The sequence below is a fragment of the Coregonus clupeaformis genome, chromosome 2 (assembly GCF_020615455.1).
Source record: "Coregonus clupeaformis isolate EN_2021a chromosome 2, ASM2061545v1, whole genome shotgun sequence".
In the NCBI taxonomy this organism is placed as follows: Eukaryota; Metazoa; Chordata; class Actinopteri; order Salmoniformes; family Salmonidae; genus Coregonus; species Coregonus clupeaformis.
The window spans coordinates 27,872,461-27,894,962 of record NC_059193.1 but is presented as its reverse complement, the minus strand read 5'-3'; the positions used below and the strand labels follow the sequence as shown (position 1 = coordinate 27,894,962).

General features: G+C 47.5%; 1 protein-coding gene across 22 annotated transcripts in view; it reads right to left on the bottom strand.

Moving 5' to 3' along the window:
* LOC121532773 (protocadherin alpha-C2-like) overlaps nucleotides 1-22,502 on the bottom strand; it is a 196,497-nt gene that overhangs the window by 12,959 nt on the left and 161,036 nt on the right. For 21 of the 22 annotated variants that reach the window (XM_045205001.1, XM_045205015.1, XM_045205002.1 and 18 more), the window contains 2 exons: nucleotides 12,763-12,821; nucleotides 6,385-6,473 (listed from right to left, as the gene is read on the bottom strand). In XM_045205001.1, coding sequence (XP_045060936.1) covers nucleotides 6,385-6,473; nucleotides 12,763-12,821 — 148 coding nt within the window. Of the gene's footprint in view, nucleotides 1-6,384; nucleotides 6,474-12,762; nucleotides 12,822-19,064; nucleotides 21,939-22,502 lie in introns of those variants that run through there. The other variant, XM_045204998.1, reaches the window with a different exon arrangement.

Here is a 22,502-nt window from a genome sequence, read left to right as displayed (position 1 = left end):
TCCTCCCCCTCTCTTTCCCTCCACCCTCATCCTTTATCCTCTGTTTAGCCTCGACAGGTGCAAGCTGTTGTTGACTCCTGTCCCCCCTCATCAAATCAGGCTGTGTGTGTGTGTGTGTGTGTGTGTGTGTGTGTGTGTGTGTGTGTGTGTGTGTCATCAGATACAGCAGTAATGCAGAAAGACCTGCACTAAACCTGCCTCCACCTCTGCAGTACAGCACAGCCCTCTGTATGTAGGTCAGTCTCCCTCTCTCCTTCTCCCTCACTCCCTCTCTTCTTCTCCCTCTCTCCTTCTCCCTCTCCTTCCCTCTCCTTTTTTACCCTCGCCATGCCCTTCTCAGAACATTTCTAGCTAACACAACCTCTCCCTCCCTCCAAATACGTCTCCCTCCTTTCCTCTCGTCTTTATTCTCTCCCTCATAGTTTTGTTTTTAACCAGCAGCCACCTCCCTATTTCTCTCTTTACACACAGGCTTCAATTTTCTCTCCCTCCCTCCATTTCTCTCTCCCTCCCTCCCTCCATGTCCTTCTCCCACCCTTCATATCTCTCTCCCTCCCTCCATTTCTCTCTCCCTCCCTCCCTCCATATCTCTCTCTCTCCCTCCCTCCATGTCCTTCTCCCACCCTTCATATCTCTCTCCCTTCCTCCATTTCTCTCTCCCACCCTTCATATGTCTCTCCCACCCTCCATGTCTCTCTCCCTCCCTCCATTTCTCTCTCCCACCCTTCATATCTCTCTCACTCCCTCCATATCCCTCTCCCTCCCTCTCTCTCTCCCTCCCTCCATATCCCTCCCTCCCTCCCTCTCCATCTCTCTCCATCCCTCCCTCACTCCCTCCATTTCTCTCTCCCTCCCTCCATTTCTCTCTCCCTCCCTCCCTCTCTCCTCCCTCCATATCTCTCTCCCTCCATCTCTCTTTCCCTCCCTCCCTCCCGCTCCATCTCTCTCCATCCCTCCCTCCCTCACTCCCTCCATTCTCTCTCCCTCCCTCCATTTCTCTCTCCCTCCCTCCCTCTCTCCTCCCTCCATATCGCTCTCCCTCCATCTCTCTTTCCCTCCCTCCATCACTCTCCCCCTCTCTCCCTCCCCCTCCCTCCATCTCTCTCTCCCAAAACCCTCTCTTTGCTCTCTCTATCTACAGTATCTCTCCTTCTCTCTCGACACTCAGTTCAGGGCTATGAATGGTTGCCGTGGAAACTGCATCCTCCAGTGAAGCGGTAGGACTTGGGCGTCACAGTGACAGTACTGATGCTGATGTAGAATAATGCCGCAAGCTTTCTCACTCTCCCTCTCGCTCTACGAGTCCAACCACTCTCCCCTAGCAACAGCAGCCTCGTACCCACTCCCTCTCTCCCTCCCTCTCTCATTCTCTCTCTCTCCCGCTCTCTCTCGTTCTCTCCTTTTCAATCTCTGCCTCTGTCTCTTTTTTTAAATCATTGTCACAATCTCCCCCTCTCTCCCAGTCCCTCCCTCTATCTCCTCCCTCCTTTTCTCCCTTCCTTCTCTGGCCTCTCACTGCTCTCCATCTCCATCTCTCCTCTCCTTCTCTTCCCTCGCTGGCTCTACATTTTCCCCTCTGCATCTCTTCTCTGTCTCTTTCTCCCAGGGGATCGTTCAGATCCTGCACAGCCCTCTGTGAACCCCCATGCATGCCTCTGCTTCAGAGACAGAGCCCTGAAATGGAGGGATGGAGGGAAAGAGGGAGGAGAGGAGCGAGGGAGAGTTAGGCAGCAGGCAGAACCCTGATTTCATTCATGTGGTCTGTTAATCTGGGCTCCATCTGTCACACCAGGAGCTGCACACAAAGCAGTGAGCCAACACACACTAACGCACACACAATCTCTCTTTCATACATAAAAATACATACACATAAGTACTCACATATGTGAGAACACATACGCACACTCACACACAAACACACCAAAGCACCCCGGGGGATGAGACGGACGTAGTGTTTTGCTGTGGCTCTTCATCCAACAGGCAAAAATAGACTGTCAGACACAAACTTACCCTGCAGTTCTAACACTCCCAGGAAAAAACGACACTCTGAACAACACTAACCTCTCGTCTCACACTGCAGCAATATATTAGAGTTACTTCAGGTCCAAACCTGCAGAAAGCAGAAAAGCAACGACTGACTGACTGATCTGGTTATCATTACAGTCATGTGGTCCTCTGTAGCTCAGCTGGTAGAGCACGGCGCTTGTAACGCCACGGTAGTGGGTTCGATCCCCGGGACCACCCATACACAAAAAAATGTATGCACGCATGACTGTAAGTCGCTTTGGATAAAAGCGTCTGCTAAATGGCATATTATTATTATTATAATTATTAGACCAGCAGATGGCTCATTCAATGAGTGTCATAATAGCAGCTGACTGGTGAGTTCCATCTACATCCTCCACTACATTCTCACTGTTACAACTTTCTCACATTTTGAGTTTGGTAAATCAAAGCACTCTCCACCCTAAAATGTCCCATAACTATTTGTTTGACTCCATCCCCATCGTCTCCAAATCCTTATGCCCACAGATGGCACTGCTCAATTTAGTACCCAATCATTATTTTAACTCCCTCCCCCCATTCAAACCAATCCCATTCCTTACTCCCAACCCCTTAGTCAACTTCAGCAGACAGTACCCATGAAGACAGGCAGCTCAACCCCTTCAGTCTCCCTCCACTCACCACCCCCTGCTCCAGGCTGCAACTGCTCAACCTGGGCATGAAATCAATTGTAGAGTGGGGTAGTGTGTGTGTGTGTGTGTGTGTGTGTGTGTGGGTGGGTGGGGGGGTGCAGTTAGTCAGGTAGTCCAGCCCCGTCTATAACGGACAGAGAGCCAGCTCATTCTCTACATCATTAATTTCAACAAATCACCTTTCAGAGAGATCACAATCTACTCAGTTATTGCACTGTCATCCCTCTCTTCCTGTGTCCATCCATCTCTTTCCCTCTCTTTCTCCGGCTCTCTGTCCTCCACAATCTATACCTCTTCTACTCCTCTCTTTACCCTCCACTTTCTATCTCTTCTCTCCCTCCCTCCCTCCTTCCTTGGCTTTCTGCTATATAACACATTCTAGCCGAGTTCCTCTCCACCCAAACACACGTCTTTTCCGGAAGGTACTGACCTTGAGTCAGATGTTAATGCTGCTTCCGCAGTCATAATGAGTATGCTAATGAGGTAGAGAGCAGCTTAGAGCAGGAAGCCATGACCTGTCTCGTCCTCCACGAATTACAGCAGTGACAAGAACAGTCAACGGGGTTACGAGATGGTGGTGGATGAATGCGGTTTTGGCAAAAAGACAAGTTTACACTGCATCACATTGGGCCAATAATATGAAGGAAGAGTGTGTGAGAGAGAGAGAGAGAGAGAGAGAGAGAGAGAGAGAGAGAGAGAGAGAGAGAGAGAGAGAGAGAGAGAGAGAGAGAGAGAGAGAGAGTTTAATATGTCTGTGATGATGTCTCTGAGGCTCAGAATCTCTTAGCCTCTGTAAAGGTTTTCTATACTATTAACTCTGGACATCTCTCTCTGTCTCTCTCTTTCTAAATTGCTTTATTGGCGTGACGTAACAATGTACCTATTGCCAAAGCATACTTTGAAAATAAAGTGATTAATTTACAATATTAACATATTTAAAATAATAATAATAATCAAGATTGTCAACGGGACAACAGTACCAACAATAATCAAGGGTCAAAATAACCATACAATGGACAATAACAATGTCATAGAGGTCTGTCAGACATCTTATGGCAGGCAGCAATGTAGTGCTCTGCCAACCCACAGCTCTCTGCGTCCTCCCCCAACAGGACGGGTAGCCTATTCTCATCAGAGAGATCTTTGAAACCTTGAATAAGAGTTTCAAATTTGGGGAAATTACACACTCTAATTGTTTTATATTTTTGACATTTTGTCAGGAAATGCAGCTCTGTCTCGGGTTCTGCTGTGGTGCAGTGGTTGCACAGCCTTTCCTCTACAGGGAGCCAGATTTTCCTGTGTCTACCCTTCTCAATGGCAAGGCTGTGCTCACCGAGCCTGTACTTTGTCAAGGTTTTTCTAAGGTTTTGATCAGTAACCAAGGTCAAATACTTTGTCATGGTGTACTGTCGATTTATGGCCAGTTAGCACTGCCAAGAGTGTGCAAAGCTGTCATCAAGGCAAAGGGTGGTTATTTGAAGAATCTCTAATATAAAATATCTTTTGATTTGTTTAACACTTTTTTGGTTACTACATGATTCCATGTGTTATTTCATAGGTTTGATGTCGTCACTATTATTCTACAATGTAGAAAATAGTAAAAAAAAAAAAAAAAACCTGGAATGAGTAGGCGTGTCCAAACTTTTGACTGGTACTGTATATCAACAATAGACTAATGAAACAAAAACCAATATATAGTTTTTGGGTGGAATTGTCCTTTAAGAGTGAGATAAACAATAAGGATAACAGAAAACATTTCTTTTTATTTTGTCTTCCTGTTCATTGAACAAGTAAACCTTTAGTGCAATAGCTGTGTGTGTCTGTTTGTTTAGTGCAGATGAACTGGAGGAGCTGTTTTATCAATCCTACAGAGTTCTTCTGTCCTCTGAAGGCCTCCGCGTAGCTGCGCTGGTCCTGCTGTTGGGCCCCGTGGAGGTCTGGGCCGGGGGGCTGCCTGTTCGGTCTGTTACCACATGCACAGGTGGTGGTCTGTTAGTGGGTAGGGCCTGTGGGGTGTGCTGGGTCTGGTGGGGCGTTGATGGGGCCTGGGGCTCGTTGGGAGTGCAGTGGTCTGGTAGGGGTCTCTGGGTGGTCCTCTGTCCAGTGTGGCGTGGGGTGTTCGTCTACCAAGTGCCACGTCCTTTAGAATCTTGGCAAACATTCCCATTGTCTGCTTCCTCAGGTGGAAGTGGTTGTGCAAGTGCTCTTGTCTGATTGTTGGGTTGTGAGCAACTTGCACATTCGGGAGCAGGGCATGCCCTCTGGTGATGTCAGCACTGACTTTCTGGATGGTATGGATGAAAGTCTCTGCAGGGCAGCAGAGTGGAGATGGTGATGCGGGAGTTGGGTAAGGACTCAGCCCCACTCTGTTGACCAGACTGCCTACTCTTCCCTTGCTCCTATCTACTGACCAGGCTGCCTGCTCTCCCCTGCTCCTATCTACTGACCAGGCTGCCTGCTCTCCCCTGCTCCTCTCTGTTGACCAGGCTGCCTACTCTCCCCTGCTCCTCTCTGTTGACCAGGCTGCCTACTCTCCCCTGCTCCTCTCTGTTGACCAGGCTGCCTACTCTCCCCTGCTCCTCTCTGTTGACCAGGCTGCCTACTCTCCCCTGCTCCTCTCTGTTGACCAGGCTGCCTACTCTCCCCTGCTCCTCTCTGTTGACCAGGCTGCCTACTCTCCCCTGCTCCTCTCTGTTGACCAGGCTGTCTACTCTCCCCTGCTCCTCTCTGTTGACCAGGCTGCCTACTCTCTTGTGGGTGGGGGGCTTTACCTCCTCAAGCGCTGTGGTAAGTCTCTCTCAGCTCCTGGACAGAGTTCTTCAGCTGGGTCCTGCACTGGTTGATCTGGTCCTGTAGAAGCTATGTGTCTGGGCTGGAGGTGGTGTAGCTGGGGGGCTGCTCCTTTAGCTCAGTAACCCATACCTCTAACAGAGCCAGCCTGTCTCTCAGCAGGATGATGGTAGTGTGGTCTTGGCTCTGGTGGTCATAGGCAGGCAGGGGGGAGGACAGACCTGTTGTGTGGGCCTGGGCTCCTGCTGTTGGAGTGCCTGAGGTGAGGGGAGAGGTCGGGGTGCTGTCCTTGTCCTTTTTGGTTTCTGCTATCTTCCTTAGGGTGGGGAAGTCCTGCACAAAAGAGCTGAGTGCAGCCTCACTGCCCTGGACCATGACAGTGCCATTCTGCTACACGTTTAACCTCAGAAACCTTTTTTCCTGGTCCTTTTCGCTGTCCTCAAAAATGTATTTCCTTCCCTAACAGATGCCTTTCGTTGTTGTATAGCTGAAATGCCTGGTTACAGCGGTATGCCAGGCAGTAGTGTGTTCTGTGTAAACTAACAGGTTTGTCACTGTTGTGTGACAGTCCAGGTTTGTAACACTCTCTCTCTCTCTCTCTCTCTCTCTCTCTCTCTCTCTCTCTCTCGCTCTCTCGCTCTTAGATAGCAATCTCCGCCCGCAGAACGTGTGTCATTTCCTCTCGGAGTGGATAAGGGGCGGTGAGCAGAAGAGTCAAGTTGTGTTATAGTTGGTCTGGGTTAAACTGTGTCAGTCAAAGTCAGTAAAGGTTTGCTTGGATCAGTCTGGATTGTTCTGGGTTGGTCAGGATTCGTTAGTCTGGGTTGGTCTTAGTCTGGTTGCTTCTGCTTTGGTCTGGGTTGGTCAGGGTCAAAGTGGGTTGTGGCCTGGCTCTTACCTCCGGCGGCGCTAGACACGGTCGGCCAGTTCTGGACCAGAACCCCCTGGGCTCCCTGCATCACCGACGACTCCTCCATGTGCACTGAGCTGGAACAACACACACACACACCCTGAGGTTACACACTGGATAGAAATATAACACACACACAGTCTGATGGTATACATTGAGAGGGTTTCTCTAGTACATACACACAAACACACCATTTCACTCTCAAACAAATCACACATTTTCTGGGTGAACGTAATATTATAGCGGCAGCAGCTATAAACTTCTGTGGACCCAATCCTCTCTCACTCTGCATTTTTCCTATAATACAGAGCATTACTAAATTAAACCATGGCAGGGAACCACAGGGTGTGTGTGTGTGTGTGTGTGTGTGTGTGTGTGTGTGTGTGTGTGTGTGTGTGTGTGTGTGTGTGTGTGTGTGTGTGTGTGTGTGTGTGTGTGTGTGTGTGTGTGTGTGTGTGTGTGTGTGTGTGTGTGTGTGTGTGTGTGTGTATATATATACAGTCAGTAGTGGGGGTCTCAGGAGGAGGTCAGCCAATTCCATTTTAGGAACTCAAACAGGCCCCTGGATTAGGATTAATCACGCCCACCCCAGGGATTTCAGCACCCCTCCCACTAAAACGTACTGATCTCTGCGGTGTGTTAAAAAAATAGACAGGGTGCCGCCACAACACAGCAAATACGGAACCTTAAACACACAGACCCCCACCATATTAAAATGTAAGGGATTATTTTCCACTAAATCCAATGTCCTCTATTCAAACTTCAAAACATGATTACAGAGTTTAATTATGCAAAGGTTCAGGTACATTTCATGTCGCTTTTGAAACAACCTGCGTGTTACAGTATCGTTTATCCATCAAGCGCAGCACCTTTTGGAATAGTGAGATGTGGAGCAGGGTTTTAACTGAGGATTAGAGACACTCTCTATCTAGGCTTTCTCTTTATTGTGTTAGCAGATAGAGAATGGAACCAGGTTTCAGAACATCTCCTGATAAAGATAGAAACCTGTGCATGTGGTTTTAAGGCGGTGCTCTCCCTCTCTCAATCCCCCTGTGCTGCTATTCTTCCATGTTTGATCCCCCTCTCCTCTCCTCCCCTTAGTGCCTGCCTGGAAAACTGGGTCTCATTTAGTCTCACTGAGGTCCGGTGATAAGAAACCATTGGCCACTTCAGCAATAGTCGCTCTGCCTGTCTCTTTCACTGTCTCTGTCATTGTATTTTTCTCTCACACAGACACACACTCCAATATGTTATTGACTACCAGAGCCCATATGACAATGCTCTACGTTTTCACCTGCCTCTATACCGGAAATGTCAATGTTCAGCTACAAGGACGTGTTCTCCATGAGGTAAATTAAAGTATTGTAAATATATAATAGTTGAACATATGAAGTAAGAGAGAGAGAAGGAAGGGAAACATTGTGGTAGGAGGCAGCAGGACAGCCACCATTTTAGTTGCACTTCTTCTCAATGCTCTACACATGTCTGGCCGTCTGTGCGCGCACGTGTGCGTGTGCATGTGTGTCCGTGCGCGCATTTATACGTCCAAGGTCAGGCAATCACAGCTCGGTCCCCATCCTCTCCTCACTCTCTTCCTATCTGATTCCCTCACTCTCCCTCCCCCCATTCTCTCTTTATTCATTTGTCCCTTCCCCCTCTCCCTCTCTTTCTTGCTATGCAATTTTTCACTCCTCTAGCTATCTTGAAATGTGTGTGTGTGTGTGTGTGTGTGTGTGTTTAAAGGTCCTCCTGTCATTGTGTAGTGGTGTAAGGAGATTAATAGAGATTTGGTAGGGTGGCCATTTTGTGTAGAGTGCTGTGTAGAGCTGGAGTCAATTATTAATGGGGAACCCGGGACCGAAAACATGTTCCCCCAGCTAATGGCTGTATCTGTTTCTCTCTCACATTGTCTCACTTTCTCCTTGTGTCCATCTAAATGTCTCTTTGTCTTTCTGAAAGGCAGTCTGTCTCTCTGTCTGTCTGTCTACGAGCCTGAAGGTTGATCCCAGTCTCTTTGCCTTTCATACTTACAGTGAGGGAAAAATGTATTTGATCCCCTGCTGATTTTGTAAGTTTGCCCACTGACAAAGAAATGATCAGTCTATAATTTTAATGGTAGGTTTATTTGAACAGTGAGTGACAGAATAACAACAAAAAAATCCAGAAAAACGCATGTCAAAAATGTTATAAATTGATTTGCATTTTAATGAGGGAAATAAGTATTTTACCCCCTCTCAATCAGAAAGATTTCTGGCTCCCAGGTGTCTTTTATACAGGTAACGAGCTGAGATTAGGAACACACTCTTAAAGTGAGTGCTCCTAATAATAATAATAATATGCCATTTAGCAGACGCTTTTATCCAAAGCGACTTACAGTCATGCGTGCATAATTATTTTTTTTTGTGTGTATGGGTGGTCCCGGGGATCGAACCCACTACCTTGGTGTTACAAGCGCCGTGCTCTACCAGCTGAGCTACAAAGGACCAGTGGCTAATCTCAGCTTGTTACCTGTATAAAAGACACCTGTCCACAGAAGCAATCAATCAATCAGATTCAAAACTCTCCACCATGGCCAAGACCAAAGAGCTCTCCAAGGATGTCATTCGCAAATGGAAGAAACACAAAATATCTGTCAATCTCCCTCGGCCTGGGGCTCCATGCAAGATCTCACCTCGTGGAGTTGCAATGCTCATGAGAACGGTGAGGAATCAGCCAAAAACTACATGGGAGGATCTTGTCAATGATCTCAAGGCAGCTGGGACCATAGTCACCAAGAAAACAATTGGTAACACACTACGCCGTGAAGGACTGAAATCCTGCAGCGCCCGCAAGGTCCCCCTGCTCAAGAAAGCACATATACATGCCCGTCTGAAGTTTGCCAATGAACATCTGAATGATTCAGAGGAGAACTGGGTGAAAGTGTTGTGGTCAGATGAGACCAAAATGGAGCTCTTTGGCATCAACTCAACTCGCCGTGTTTGGAGGAGGAGGAATGCTGCCTATGACCCCAAGAACACCATCCCCACCGTCAAACATGGAGGTAGAAACATTATGCTTTGGGGGTGTTTTTCTGCTAAGGGGACAGGACAACTTCACCGCATCAAAGGGACGATGACCGGGGCTGTACTGTCAAATCTTGGGTGAGAACCTCCTACCCTCAACCAGGGCATTGAAAATGGGTCGTGGATGGGTATTCCAGCATGACAATGACCCAAAACACACAGCCAAGGCAACAAAGGAGTGGCTCAAGAAGAAGCACATTAAGGTCCTGGAGTGGCCTAGCCAGTCTCCAGACCTTAATCCCATAGAAAATCTGTGGAGGGAGCTGAAGGTTCGAGTTGCCAAACGTCAGCCTCAAAACCTTAATGACTTGGAGAAGATCTGCAAAGAGGAGTGGGACAAAATCCCTCCTAAGATGTGTGCAAACCTGTTGGCCAACTACAAGATACGTCTGACCTCTGTGATTGCCAACAAGGGTTTTGCCACCAAGTACTAAGTAATGTTTTGCAGAGGGGTCAAATACTTATTTCCCTCATTAAACTGCAAATCAATTTATAACATTTTTGACATGCGTTTTTCTGGATTTTTTTGTTGTTATTCTGTCTCTCACTGTTCAAATTAACCTACCATTAAAATTATAAACTGATCATTTCTTTGTCAGTGAGCAAACGTACAAAATCAGCAGGGGATCAAATACTTTTTTCCCTCAAAAAAAAAATGAACCCATATAGACACACTAGCCTCTAAATAGCATGGTTCATAATTACAGTGAGATAGATGTAGGGCTGTAAAACTAACTAGGTCAAAATCATTACACAAGTTCATATGGTGTTTGGGGTATACATTCAAATCTCTCAATGTTTCAAGCAAACTGTAATCTCATTAGACTAGAGTATAAATAGATACATCAACAGCTCAGATTGGGGGAGGGAAAGGAAGAGAGGAGGAGGAGGGAAGGAGGGGAGAGAGAGGAGGAGGGAAGGAGGAGGAGAGAGAGGAGGAGGGGAGAGAGAGGAGGAGGGAAGGAGGAGGAGAGAGAGGAGGAGGGAAGAGAGAGGAGGAGGGAAGGAGGGGAAGAGAGGAGGACGGAGGAGGGGATAGAGAGGAGGGAGGGAGGGAGGGAGGGAGGCAGGGAGGGAGGGAGGGAGGGGAGAGGAGGAGGGATGAATGGATAAAGTAGGGCTCCATGCTAAAGTAACGAGAAATTCAATGTATTAGAATGATTTGCTAAAGCACATTAACTCTCATTAAACCCTGCAGTAATTACGAGGGAATCTGTGTAACAGATGTGACACTCGTATTAATCTGACACACAAACACACACTCTAATGTACTCGTAGCATGAGACATATACAGTAGACGGACACATAAAACATTAAATGATAACTCATAAAACGTAGACAAATAGTGCTGACCCTAGTGCTGACCCTAGTGCTGATCCTAGTGCTGACCCTAGTGCTGACCCCTAGTGCTGACCCTAGTGCTGACCCTAGTGCTGACCCTAGTCAGCACTAGACAGTTCGGTTTCGCTTCGGTTTCGCTTCGGTTTCGCTTCGGTTTGTAAACATTTATTGCGGTTTTCGATTTCGGTTTGGATGACTTATTTTTACATTAAATGCATTATGAAATATGACCTTGAAATTATTTTAGAGCTTTTTAATTGAAATTCCAAACCCAAATATTGACAACGTTCAATTGCCAAAACATTGAAAACATTCCATTGTCTCTAACACAGAATAAAGCAATTAATAAAAGTCCCATGATGGTAGTGACTGCCCATTACTGCTTATCGCTTATTAACCATCATTTATTCACATTACTTTCCTTAAACAAAATATTTCAGTTGTGTATATTATTATTTTATATGACTTTATTATTTCATTTCTTAAAGTCATCATCTCAGCTAAGGCAGTAGCAGCCAGACAACCATCTAACATTATCTCTGTGCTCCCCAACGAGCCAAGCTCCCCTTGGCTAGCGAAAAGGAAAGCCCGTGATCATTGGGTTGCCAAACCTGCCCATGCTGCAGAGCTGTCTGACGAAATCACAATTTTAGTAGTTCTTCTAAGTAGATAAGGCATACTTTCAAGACTGCTACAACTATCAATTGGTTAGAGCTACCTCACAAACGGTCTCTATCCCTCTAGTAGTCCCTGTGTTGTGTACATTTCTCTCTCATGCGGTCTGTGTGCAGTGCAGGGAAGAATAGGCGCAAAGGATTCTGGTCATTGTAGTTAATTACCACGTTTTCTGCGCTGAACTAGGTAGAATGTTTGCCTATTGAAAACTCCCTACAGCGTCCCGCAGTTCCTTCTTGATTTGATGTCTCTCTGCTTAATAGGATTTCTCTCTAGAGAAACAGTGCGTTGAGCTCACAAAAAAAACTAGAACTAAATGGAATTCAAGTAATTGAACCGAAGTCGGTTAGTTAGCTGTTTAATAATCGGGGGGAAAATAAACTTTGGTTAATCGCTCAGCACTAGCTTACCCTGATAAAGCAGCATGTCTCCGACCAGACAGTAGGACAGACAGACAGACAGACAGACAGACGTTGTTTACAGGGAGCAGTGAAAGCGCCATCAGTTCTGTCATCTCTCATGTCCCTCATCATTTTCACAATGCTGTCCGCCATGGCCGGAGGGACAGACTTTTGTGTGTGTTTGTGAAGGGCGGTGGCAGATGACCTACTTCTGTTTTTTCCCGACAGAGGGACTGGTCCGCCAGTCATCCTCCGTTCATGAGATCGGCACTGCAGACTGTGTGTGTGTGTGTTTGCTATGAGATGGCCCGGGCGCAGTGCAGTGGGCGATGTGGTTCGCCCGTCTCCTTATGGCTGGCTGTGCTTGTTAACTTGGTCCCTCCCTCTCATTAGCATGCTCCTCGTTTGGGTCAGGCTCAGACCATCCCAGAGCAGCTAGTGGCCCAATGGCTCATGGGTAATGTGATCCCTGCGTTGCATTGTGCATTCCCAATGTCCTGACAGGCCATATTTCCACCTGACTGCCTTTCCCTTTCATCCCCCTCTCCATCCCCTCTTCTGTCTTTCACTGACCCTCTGATCACCCCTCGCTCTCTGTCTGTCTACCACTGTCTAATGGCCAAGCTGATAGAAGACTGTAAAATGGATATATATCTGGTTTAATTGTAATGTATTGGCTGAGAAGGAAATTCTTCTGTAGTTCAATGGGGTTTGGTACCATTTTAAACAAGCAGCATTGTGAGTGGTACCTTTGGTGAAGGGGAATGGGTAGAGTAGTTTTGATTTATGAGGGATTACGAGGAATGGAATACTGATGAATTATGAATGATCATTCTTATGGACAGTGTACACTTATTGAGGAATGGTAAACGGTTATATGTGCTTACCTCTGCATCCCAGTCCTAAGTGAGGCAGAGTAACGCCAGTCTGAATTGGGCACCTTGGGCTGCAAGAGAGAGAGTGAGAGAAAGGGATTGAGTCTTAAGTACTGCAAGAGATCACACAGGTAAAACCCAATATCTTCTCATTAATAAGTCATAGCGTGAGCCACAAGTGTGTGCGCGCGCACATCATAGCAGCGACAGCTTGCCTCTGCCTGTGGAGAGAAATGAATTATGAGTTGCGCTGGAGCTCCCTGCTCCCCTCCTCCTCCCTCCTCCTCCCTCCTCCTCCTTTCCTCCCCTCCTCCTCCCTCCCAGTCCTCTGTGAGAGTGATGACTTCAAGAGAAAAGCCTGTTCACAGAGTGCCCACACCAGACTGGTCCAGTGACCCTGCCTCTCTGCCACAGCCCCTCAGGCCACTCCTGCCCTGGGTCAAACATCTCAGCTTCAGGTGGTACGCTCCGTTACCATGGAGACCCAGTGGAATTTTCACATGGGCTGTTTGTGTTGATGGACTCCATCAGGGCTGCAGTGCTCTCTCTCTCTCTCTATTGCTCTTTCACTCTAAATCTCCTTTTTACCAATTTACTAATTTCTTTCCGACTTCTCTTGTACTTGGCTTGGTTCAGCTCTCTCTCCTTCTCTCTCCTTGTCTCACCTTCTCTCTCCTTCTCTCTCTCCTCTCTCCTTGTTTCACCTTCTCTCTCCTTCTCTCTCTCCTCTCTCCTTCTCCCTCCTTCTCTCACCTTCTCTCTCCTTCTCTCTCCTTCTCTCACCTTCTCTCTCCTTCTTTCTCCTTCTCTCACCTCTCTCCTTCTCTCACCTTCTCTCTTCTCTCTCCTTCTCGCTCCTTCTCTCTCCTTCTCTCTCCTTCTCTCAACTTCTCTGTTCTCTCTCCTTCTCGCTCCTTCTCTGTTCTCTCTCCTTCTCTCTCCTTCTCTGTTCTCTCTCCTTCTCTCTCCTTCTCTGTCCTTCTCTCACCTTCTCTGTTCTCTCTCCTTCTCTCTCCTTCTTGCTCCTTCTCTCACCTTTTATGTTCTCTCTCCTTCTTTCACCTTCTTTGTTCTCTCTCCTTCTCTCTCCTTCTCTCTCCTTCTCTCACCTTCTCTGTTCTCTCTCCTTCTCTCTCCTTCTCTGTCCTTCTCTCACCTTCTCTGTTCTCTCTCCTTCTCTCTCCTTCTCGCTCCTTCTCTCACCTTCTATGTTCTCTCTCCTTCTCTCACCTTCTCTGTTCTCTCTCCTTCTCTCTCCTTCTCTCACCTTCTCTGTTCTCTCTCCTTCTCGCACCTTCTCTGTTCTCTCTCCTTCTCTCTCCTTCTCTCACCTTCTCTGTTCTCTCTCCTTCTCTCTCCTTCTCTCACCTTCTCTGTTCTCTCTCCTTCTCTCTCCTCTCTCACCTTCTCATCTCTCTCCTTCTCTCTCCTTCTCTCACCTTCTCTGTTCTCTCTCCTTCTCTCTCCTCTCTCACCTTCTCTGTTCTCTCTCATTCTCTCTCCTTTTCTCTCCTTCTCTCTCCTTCTCTCTCCTTCTCTCTCCTTCTCTCACCTTCTTTGTTCTCTCTCCTTCTCTCTCCTTCTTGCACCTTCTCTGTTCTCTCTCCTTCTCGCTCCTTCGCTCTCTCTTTCTTTTCCTTCTCTCCTCTGATCTAAACCTTGAGTGTCACTGTCACAGTATCAGCCTGAGCTGGTCGGACAGACCTCACCATGGTAACCACATGGATACCCCTGCCCCCCCCCCCCCCTTCTACCTCCTTCAAGGTCACAGGTGGAGGAGGAGAGGCGAGGGGGAGGGGAGGGAGAGGCGATATCAGTTTAACCCCCTCAGGCCTGCACCTGGACAGAGAATATATATGACATCACCATCACAACAGAACCGTGAGAGAGGAACATGAAAGGGCCATAACCTCTGTCTGCAGGCAAATCACATTATAGTGTAGTGACATCATCAGGTGAACTGTGAATACCAGCCAACACCTGGGGAACTAGCCACCACGCCACCATTTTACCCTAAAAGGTAAATGAAAAAATGTATGCGTCATGAAGCAATAATTTGAATGGACACCTTTCCAGAGTTTCCATGTACTAGAAATTCAACAAAATATTTGACTAAAGGATGGAATTGCTCCTCTATCTGGCATGGAGTAAGTCAGAGATCCAGCTAACTAAAATTATGCCATAAACATCAGCTAGTGACTGTATGAGCTTCCCCTATGACCACATACCTAGGATCAGATTACCCATTTCCTATTTCAAACTTTTACCATTACAGAGTCAAAACATCTCTGTTCCAGGACAAATAATAGGAACAACCTCTACCTTCTCCACAGTGTTGACCCCTTTCCTGTGCTGTCCACACGACCGATGTTAACTTCCTGGTGATGGAGAATCGACCGTAGTCTCTCCACACAGCACATTCATCACCGCAAAATCCAATATGTGGGCCTAGAGAAAGGCCTGGTATCCCTCCAGGAGTCATTCAGACAGCCCATCACATTATCCACATCCACAGGGAAACAAACCGCTCAACACTCCACAGCTACACACACAGACAGCTACACACACAGACACACTCATCTACACAGGAACAGGAACACATTTTACCTCAAATATTCAGAGAAACCATATTTGTATTTGTGTTGCATCAAATCCACAAAGAAGTACACGTTATGGAGGAGTGATAAACTCTATACTGGTCTTGCAAATCCAAGGATAAAATAGACTATGTTAGCACAATTAGGATGATAGACTTCACACCTACAATATTCAAAGGCATATTTCAACACTCCAACCGCCTATGACACGTACAGTGAGAGACTGACTTCACAGTCCACACTAACGTTCATAAATAAGAGAGTTAAAGAGAGGGGAGATTGTTAAGAAATAAAAACGCCATCATTAAGCATTTGCCCTGTTGTACAAGAATGGCCGATGGGGGAGTGGTCTGGCCGTCCTTATGGTGTCTGTATATGTAAATGAGAACAGACACACACTAACACTGCAGGTTAGAGAAGAGCATCTGGACCCTAAACACGTCCACAGTCTGATGCACTCCCACAGGAGGACACACACACACGTACACACACACACACACATATGGGCTTGGAGTATATCAGCACTGCCCAGTGAAAGCAAATACTCACAGGTCGTAGGGTGATAATGGAGCTGATATTGTAAATGAAATTTGGTAAGTGAGAGAGAGCAAGATAAATGGAATGAGAGAAGAGAGAGAGAGAGAGAGAGAGAGAGAGAGAGAGAGAGAGAGAGAGAGAGAGAGAGAGAGAGAGAGAGAGAGAGATGTACTCCCTCCCTGCCTAGCTGTGTGGACACAAATGAGGGACTTAACAAGACCCTGGGTTTGATTTGGCCTCTATCTCCTCGCCCCTTTCTCTCTCTCCCTTTCTGTCTCTCTCTCCCTCTCTTTCTCGCTCTCCCTCTGTCCCTCTCTCTCTCTCTCTCTCTCTCTCTCTCCGAGTAGAAGCCCCTTGCATGGATACAGCGCTCGCACCTCCGCCATCGAAAGCCTCGTCCAATGACCTCGCTTCCCCCGGCCTCGTCCGAACCGAACCGACCAATCCCGCTGTGGTATCGAGAAACACGTCGCTGCCAGTTAATTACACAGCAAGAACAAACATGAATGGCATTTAATGAGGAAAACGCCAGGGGATAGAGGAGCCAATTACCTGAACATTGCTGTATTTCTCCCTTTTCATCTCCCTCCTCTTTTGTTCTTCAATCACTTTTATTTTCTTTGCTCAGACCACCCATACCTATGCAGGGGTTGACAATATTGGTCAGGACACCATCCAGCTACTTCTGACTGAAAGACTTTAAAATGTTGTCTGAATTTAACATTAGCTGTGTCCCTACTGTCCATTTTTTTTGTAGTCTTCTATGACAACACTGCAGTCAAAAATGTTCCCTAGAAACAGTGAGCCAGTCAAGTCACCAGTTTCCACTTCACACCTGTCAGTAAGAATGAACCACTCCATTAATGACGTAAAGCCACCAGAAACATACTAATGGTTTTGATCTGGTTTTCCCTGCTTCTCACATGATGGCAAACAAATGAGAAAACCCACTGAACTGAAGATGGCTCTTTAATCCAGCTCAGAGTCTGTCTGTTTGCCTCTCATCCCATCTCTAGCCCACCAAACCAAACTCCAAGGCAATCGTTTCGTGCCCTGAGCGCGACTGACCTGTGGGGGATTTTAATGCAGTAGGACCCATGACTCTTTAAGCTGGACAGAACAACACTAATGCCCAGACTATCTCTCTGTCCAGAGACAACCACACCAGACAAGTCTGTGCCCATTGGACCAGAACTAGTGGACCAATCATATTGACTGGCTGAGGTCATACTAGACCAATCACACTAACCCTTTCCACACTAACCCTCAACATTTCAATCAAGAACATAACCAAGATATGTAGGTGTTCTCTGTTGAGCCTGGTTCTAATGGATCCAGCAGTAGAGTTCACAAAGGAGTGGGGGAGGGAGTAGGAAATGGAGAGAGAGAGAGATGTTTACCCTGAATATCCATGATGAAATGCATTTTGATGACAGCTCTTTAAACGACTGCAGAGAAGCGAGGCGCATAAACCTCTGATACCCTGACTCAACAGAAACAAACACCAGCTCTCTAAAGAGGCTCCAAGCGCCACACACACACACACACACACACACACACACACACATATAGAGCTGAGAGCCTACCCTCCCACACAAACACACAGCTCCCACAAAGAAGCTCTGAACATGTGTGCACACTCACACCTCAAATCTAAACACATCCATAAAGTGCTCGAGAAATTAGAGAACGTATTGTACGAAACTGCATGTATGTACAGACTGAGCTCACGAAAGAGCATTGCAAATGCAAAACACCTTTGCTACTGCAACACAATGCAGTCTGTGCTGGTAACAGTACCAGACTTCTAACACAAAGAAACAAAGGATGGAAAGAAGACCTAGGAGTGGCACTGCGATTTCCAGGTCTTTAGTTTTCAAGGCCGTTGACAGAAGAGTGATATATATATATATATATATATATATATATATATACATACAGAGAGTGTACAAAACATTAGGAACACCTTCCTAATATTGAGTTGCACCCCCTTTTGCCCTCAGGACAGCCTCAATTCATTGGTGTCAAAAGGTGTCGAAAGCATTCTACAGGGATTCTGGCCCATGTTGACTCCAATGCTTCCCACAGTTGTGTCAAGTTGGCTGGATGTCCTTTGGGTGGTGGACCATTTTTGATACACATGAGAAATTCTTTTGCGTGAAAAAAACAGCACTGTTGCAGTTCTTGACACACTCAAACCGGTGCGCCTGGAACCTACTACCATACCTCGTTCAAAGGCACTTAAATATTTTGTCTTGCCCATTCACCCTCTGAATGGCACACATACACAATCCATGTCTCAAGACATGAAAATCCTTCTTTAACCTGTCTCCTCCCCTTCATCTACACTGATTGAAGTAGATTGAACAGGTGACATCAATAAGGGATCATAGCTTTCATCTGGATTCACCTGGTCAGTCTATGTCATGGGCCCTGTGTAGCTCAGTTGGTAGAGCATGGTGCTTGCAACGCCAGGGTTGTGGGTTCGATTCACACGGGGGGCCAGTATGAGGAAAAAGAATTTGAGAAAAAAAAGATATGTAAGAGTGTCTGCTAAATGACTAAAATGTAAAACACTCAGTGTAAATGATTTATGCAATGTCGAAATCTGCCAAAAATTATTTTAAAAATCAGATAAAAAAAGAGCGCTGCTTAAAGGTACAATCCACTCAAAAACGTTTGGTATTTTCTTCATTAGTCCACTGATGATACAGTCCAAAAATGTTTTGCATGTCAGCAGTCAAGTTTTTAAGATATTGGGCTTCAAGAAGCAAAGTGTAACTTGCCACACCATCACGATGATGCAAAATTCTGATGTGGCTGGTGACACTTTGCTTCTTCAATGCCCAATATCTTGAAAACTTGACTGCTAAAATGCAAAACATTTTGTGACTGTATCAACAGTGGATTAATGAAAAAAAATATTTTTGAGAGGATTTTCCCTTTAATATTGCATAAACCCAACAAAAAATATGAAAGCCCTCACACACCCCTCACCTTCTTTGAAATTCTAAATTCCAAACACCACTGTTCCACAAAACATTGCCTGTGGGGCAAAACCCAAATACTAAAACCTCCCCAAAAAACAATGCATGAAATAGCTTCTCAGTGTATTGTGGATGGTGTGTGTTGTTGGGATGTGATAACAGGACACACACACAGAGATACACACACACACACCTGTATAGCGGTTGCATCTGGCATGCTGAGCCTGCGTACAAACATCTGGCTCTGTCCACTCTGGCTGGTGACATATCCCCCGGAGCTCCAGGTGCCACTGTGGGGCCGGCCCGTGTTATAGAACATGAAGGTATCGCTCCCCGACGTGGCTGTCATGCATGTCTTATAGCAGTACGTTTTGGTCATGGAGCCGTTCCCCCGCACCTCGATGTAGTGAGGCTCAACTTTCAGGTCTCTCCGCAGAGCAACATTGTTGTTGGGTTGACCCTGACCTCCCCCACCACCACCACCACCTCGACCCAATGACCCTCCACCCCCGCCAGCCGAAGTGCCCCCCTCGGGGACGCTCTTTTGGGACACACAGCAGGGGGAGCAGGAGCCGGGCTGGGTGCAGTAGGCATGGCAGCGGACGATGGCCAGCACCACAATGGTGACCAGGAACACAAAGGTGGTGGCGCTCAGGGCCACGATCAGGTAGAGTGTCACATTGGAGAACAGCAGTGGGCTGTGAGGCCTGATGATGCGCTTGGGGTCGGGGGTCAACTTGGGTGGCAGCTCCATGACGTGCACGTTGATGGTGGCGGTGGAGGAGAGAGGCGGGAGGCCATGGTCGCGGACCAGCACGGTCAGTAGGAAAGAGGTGGAGTTGTCCTCGTTGACACGCCGCGTGGTGCGGATCTCCCCCGTGTGCTCGTGGACTTTAAACAGGTCCAGCTCGGAGGTGGTCTGCTCCAGGGCGTACAGCAGCCAGGCGTTCTGACCCGCGTCCCCGTCCCACGCCACCACCTTGGTCACCAGAGCCCCCGCCTCTGCGTTCTTCATCAGCGTCTCGGTGGTCCGCGTCCCATTGGCTGGAGGATGGACTATCCTAGGGGAGTGGTCGTTCTGGTCCATGATGTAAACGTAGACTGTTGCCACGCGGCTGAGGGGCGGCACGCCACTATCCTGGGCTTTCACCTGGAAGTGGAACTCTCTGAGCTTCTCGAAGTCGAAGGCTCGCAGGGCATAGGCCTCACCCGTGTCGGGTTTGATGCTGACGTAGCTCGCCACAGGGATGCCGTGGTTGTTGTCATTGAGGACAGTGTAGGTGATGCGAGCGTTCTCCCCAGTGTCTGCATCCAGAGCCTTTACAACGCACATTGAGGCACCGGGCGCATTGTTCTCCGTCATGTACACTGTGTAGGACGTCTGTTCGAAGCGGGGAGGGTTGTCATTGACATCGGCCACATCAACTTTAATGGTCATGTGTGAGGACAGGGCCGGGGTTCCCCCATCGATGGCGGTTACTGTGACGTTGTAGGTGGAGATGGTCTCACGGTCCAGGAAGGCAGCGGTGACCAAGGTGTAGTGGTTCCGGAAGGACTTGATCTTAAAGGGGACGCCAGGTTGGATCTCCAGGGTCACCTGTTTGTTCTGGGCGGAGTCCCGGTCATTAACACTGATCAGAGCCACCACGGTGTCAGCCCGTGCATCCTCACGGACCGGGCTGGAAAGAGACGACAGCACGATTTCAGGAATGTTGTCGTTCACATCCAAAACCTCCACCACCACTTTACAGTGGACGACCACTGCAGAAGGACCCCTGTCCATAGCTTGTATGTACATCTCATAGGAGTTAGTCTCCTCATAGTCTAAGTTGTTCTTCACTCTGATCTCTCCTGTATCTGTATCCATGGTGAACATTTGTCTCACCCTCTCTGGGGTGTAGCTGCTAAAAGAGTAAAACACCTCCCCGTTTGTGCCTTCATCCCGGTCAGTGGCGTTTAACTTTATCACCAGAGCGCCCTTGGGCGAGTTCTCCGACAGTTTCACTTTGTACACGGAGTTGTCGAACGCGGGCACGTTGTCGTTGGAATCCAGGACACGCACGTTGATTTTGGCTGTGCCTGTGCGCGCAGGGGTGCCTCCGTCGACAGCTGTCAGTATCAACTGATGAGACGGTTTATGCTCACGGTCAAATGGCTTTTTGAGCACGAGCTGGATGTTCTTGCTGTTTGCGGCGGGCTTGTTGGAGTCCAGCGCAAGATGCTCGTTGTTGCTGAGCCGGTAGAGACGAACCGAGTTGGAGCCGTCGTCTGCATCCTGCGCGCCCTCGATGGGGAACCGGGACCCAGTTATGGCGGACTCTGAGATCTCCAGCTGGTACTCGTCCCGGGGGAACTGTGGCGAGTTGTCATTAGCATCCAGAATCTCCACCTCCACATTATGCACCTCAAGCGGGTTCTCAACCACCACTTCTAGGTTGAGGAAACAGGTGCCGCTGAATTCACACAGCGTCTCCCGGTCGATACGGTCACTCATCGACAGCTTGCCATTTTTATGATTTATGTTGAAATATCTCCGTGCGCTGTCAGAGGTGATTCTGATGCGTCGGGAGGAGAGCTTTTGCAGGTCCAGACCCAAATCGCGAACAATGTCGCCGACCACAGCCCCATTCTCTAGCTCCTCCGGAATGGTGTATCGTATTTGTGCATTTGTAAGGCCACTGAGTACAAAAATTACCAAATAAAAAGTAAAAGGCACATTCTGAGTTATGCTGCAACAGCATCGCACCGCCACAGCCATTGCAAGCAGGCAGGATCCGCAGACGGATTAGAGAAAGCTTTCCGCCTTTTTAGCTTGCCATGCGTCCCCACCCGCAACATTAAAAACGGGAGGAAGAGTCCTTGAGCTACCCCCTACTATGTGCAGGACCACCAAAGCATCCTCTCCGGTACATGTGCTTGTTTTAAAGGACGTTTTTCCGTTACATCCATGTTTTCCTTTGTCCGTTTGGCTACTGCTATTTTCTCTTCTCTCTCCGGCTGAATCTTGTTTCTCTCTCACTGGTGCTGACTATCGCTCTCCCTTTCTCATCTCCTCTCTCTCTCCTTCCCCCTCCCTCTCACCCTGTCTGTGCAATGGTGTCTGTGGGCAGCGGGGGAGGGGGAGCCAAGCTCTCAAACCGTACTGGCTGCATTTCAGCACCTCCGATTGAAAACAACGTCAAATAAAAATAAAAACACATTCACACCTTGAGAATGGCAATAATAATTGTATCTCAATTCATCATCATTTTTAACCGTCTGTCGTTTTTGATATTTTTAAGAGAGCGCATTCGAGCAGGCTCTGGGGTTTTTTTTATCAGAGAGGGAGAGAGAGTGAGCGAGTGCCACCGCCCTTTTCATTGTGTGCTGCAGATACATTGCCGATCGGATTTATCGGTACACCCAGGCGATTACTTCTCTCTTTTCATTGCTACAAACCTGCCATTACGCCAAAGCTCTGGACCAAAACGAATAAATATAAATAAAACGAATAACGGATATTTAATCGTCTATGGAAATAGATCAACAAATTAAATATATTTTTGCAGCAATTCTCTTCATTAGTATTTTAATTTTAAGTATAATCACGGCAGTGTATGGAAATATTTGCATTATTGTAGAGAAGAGAGGA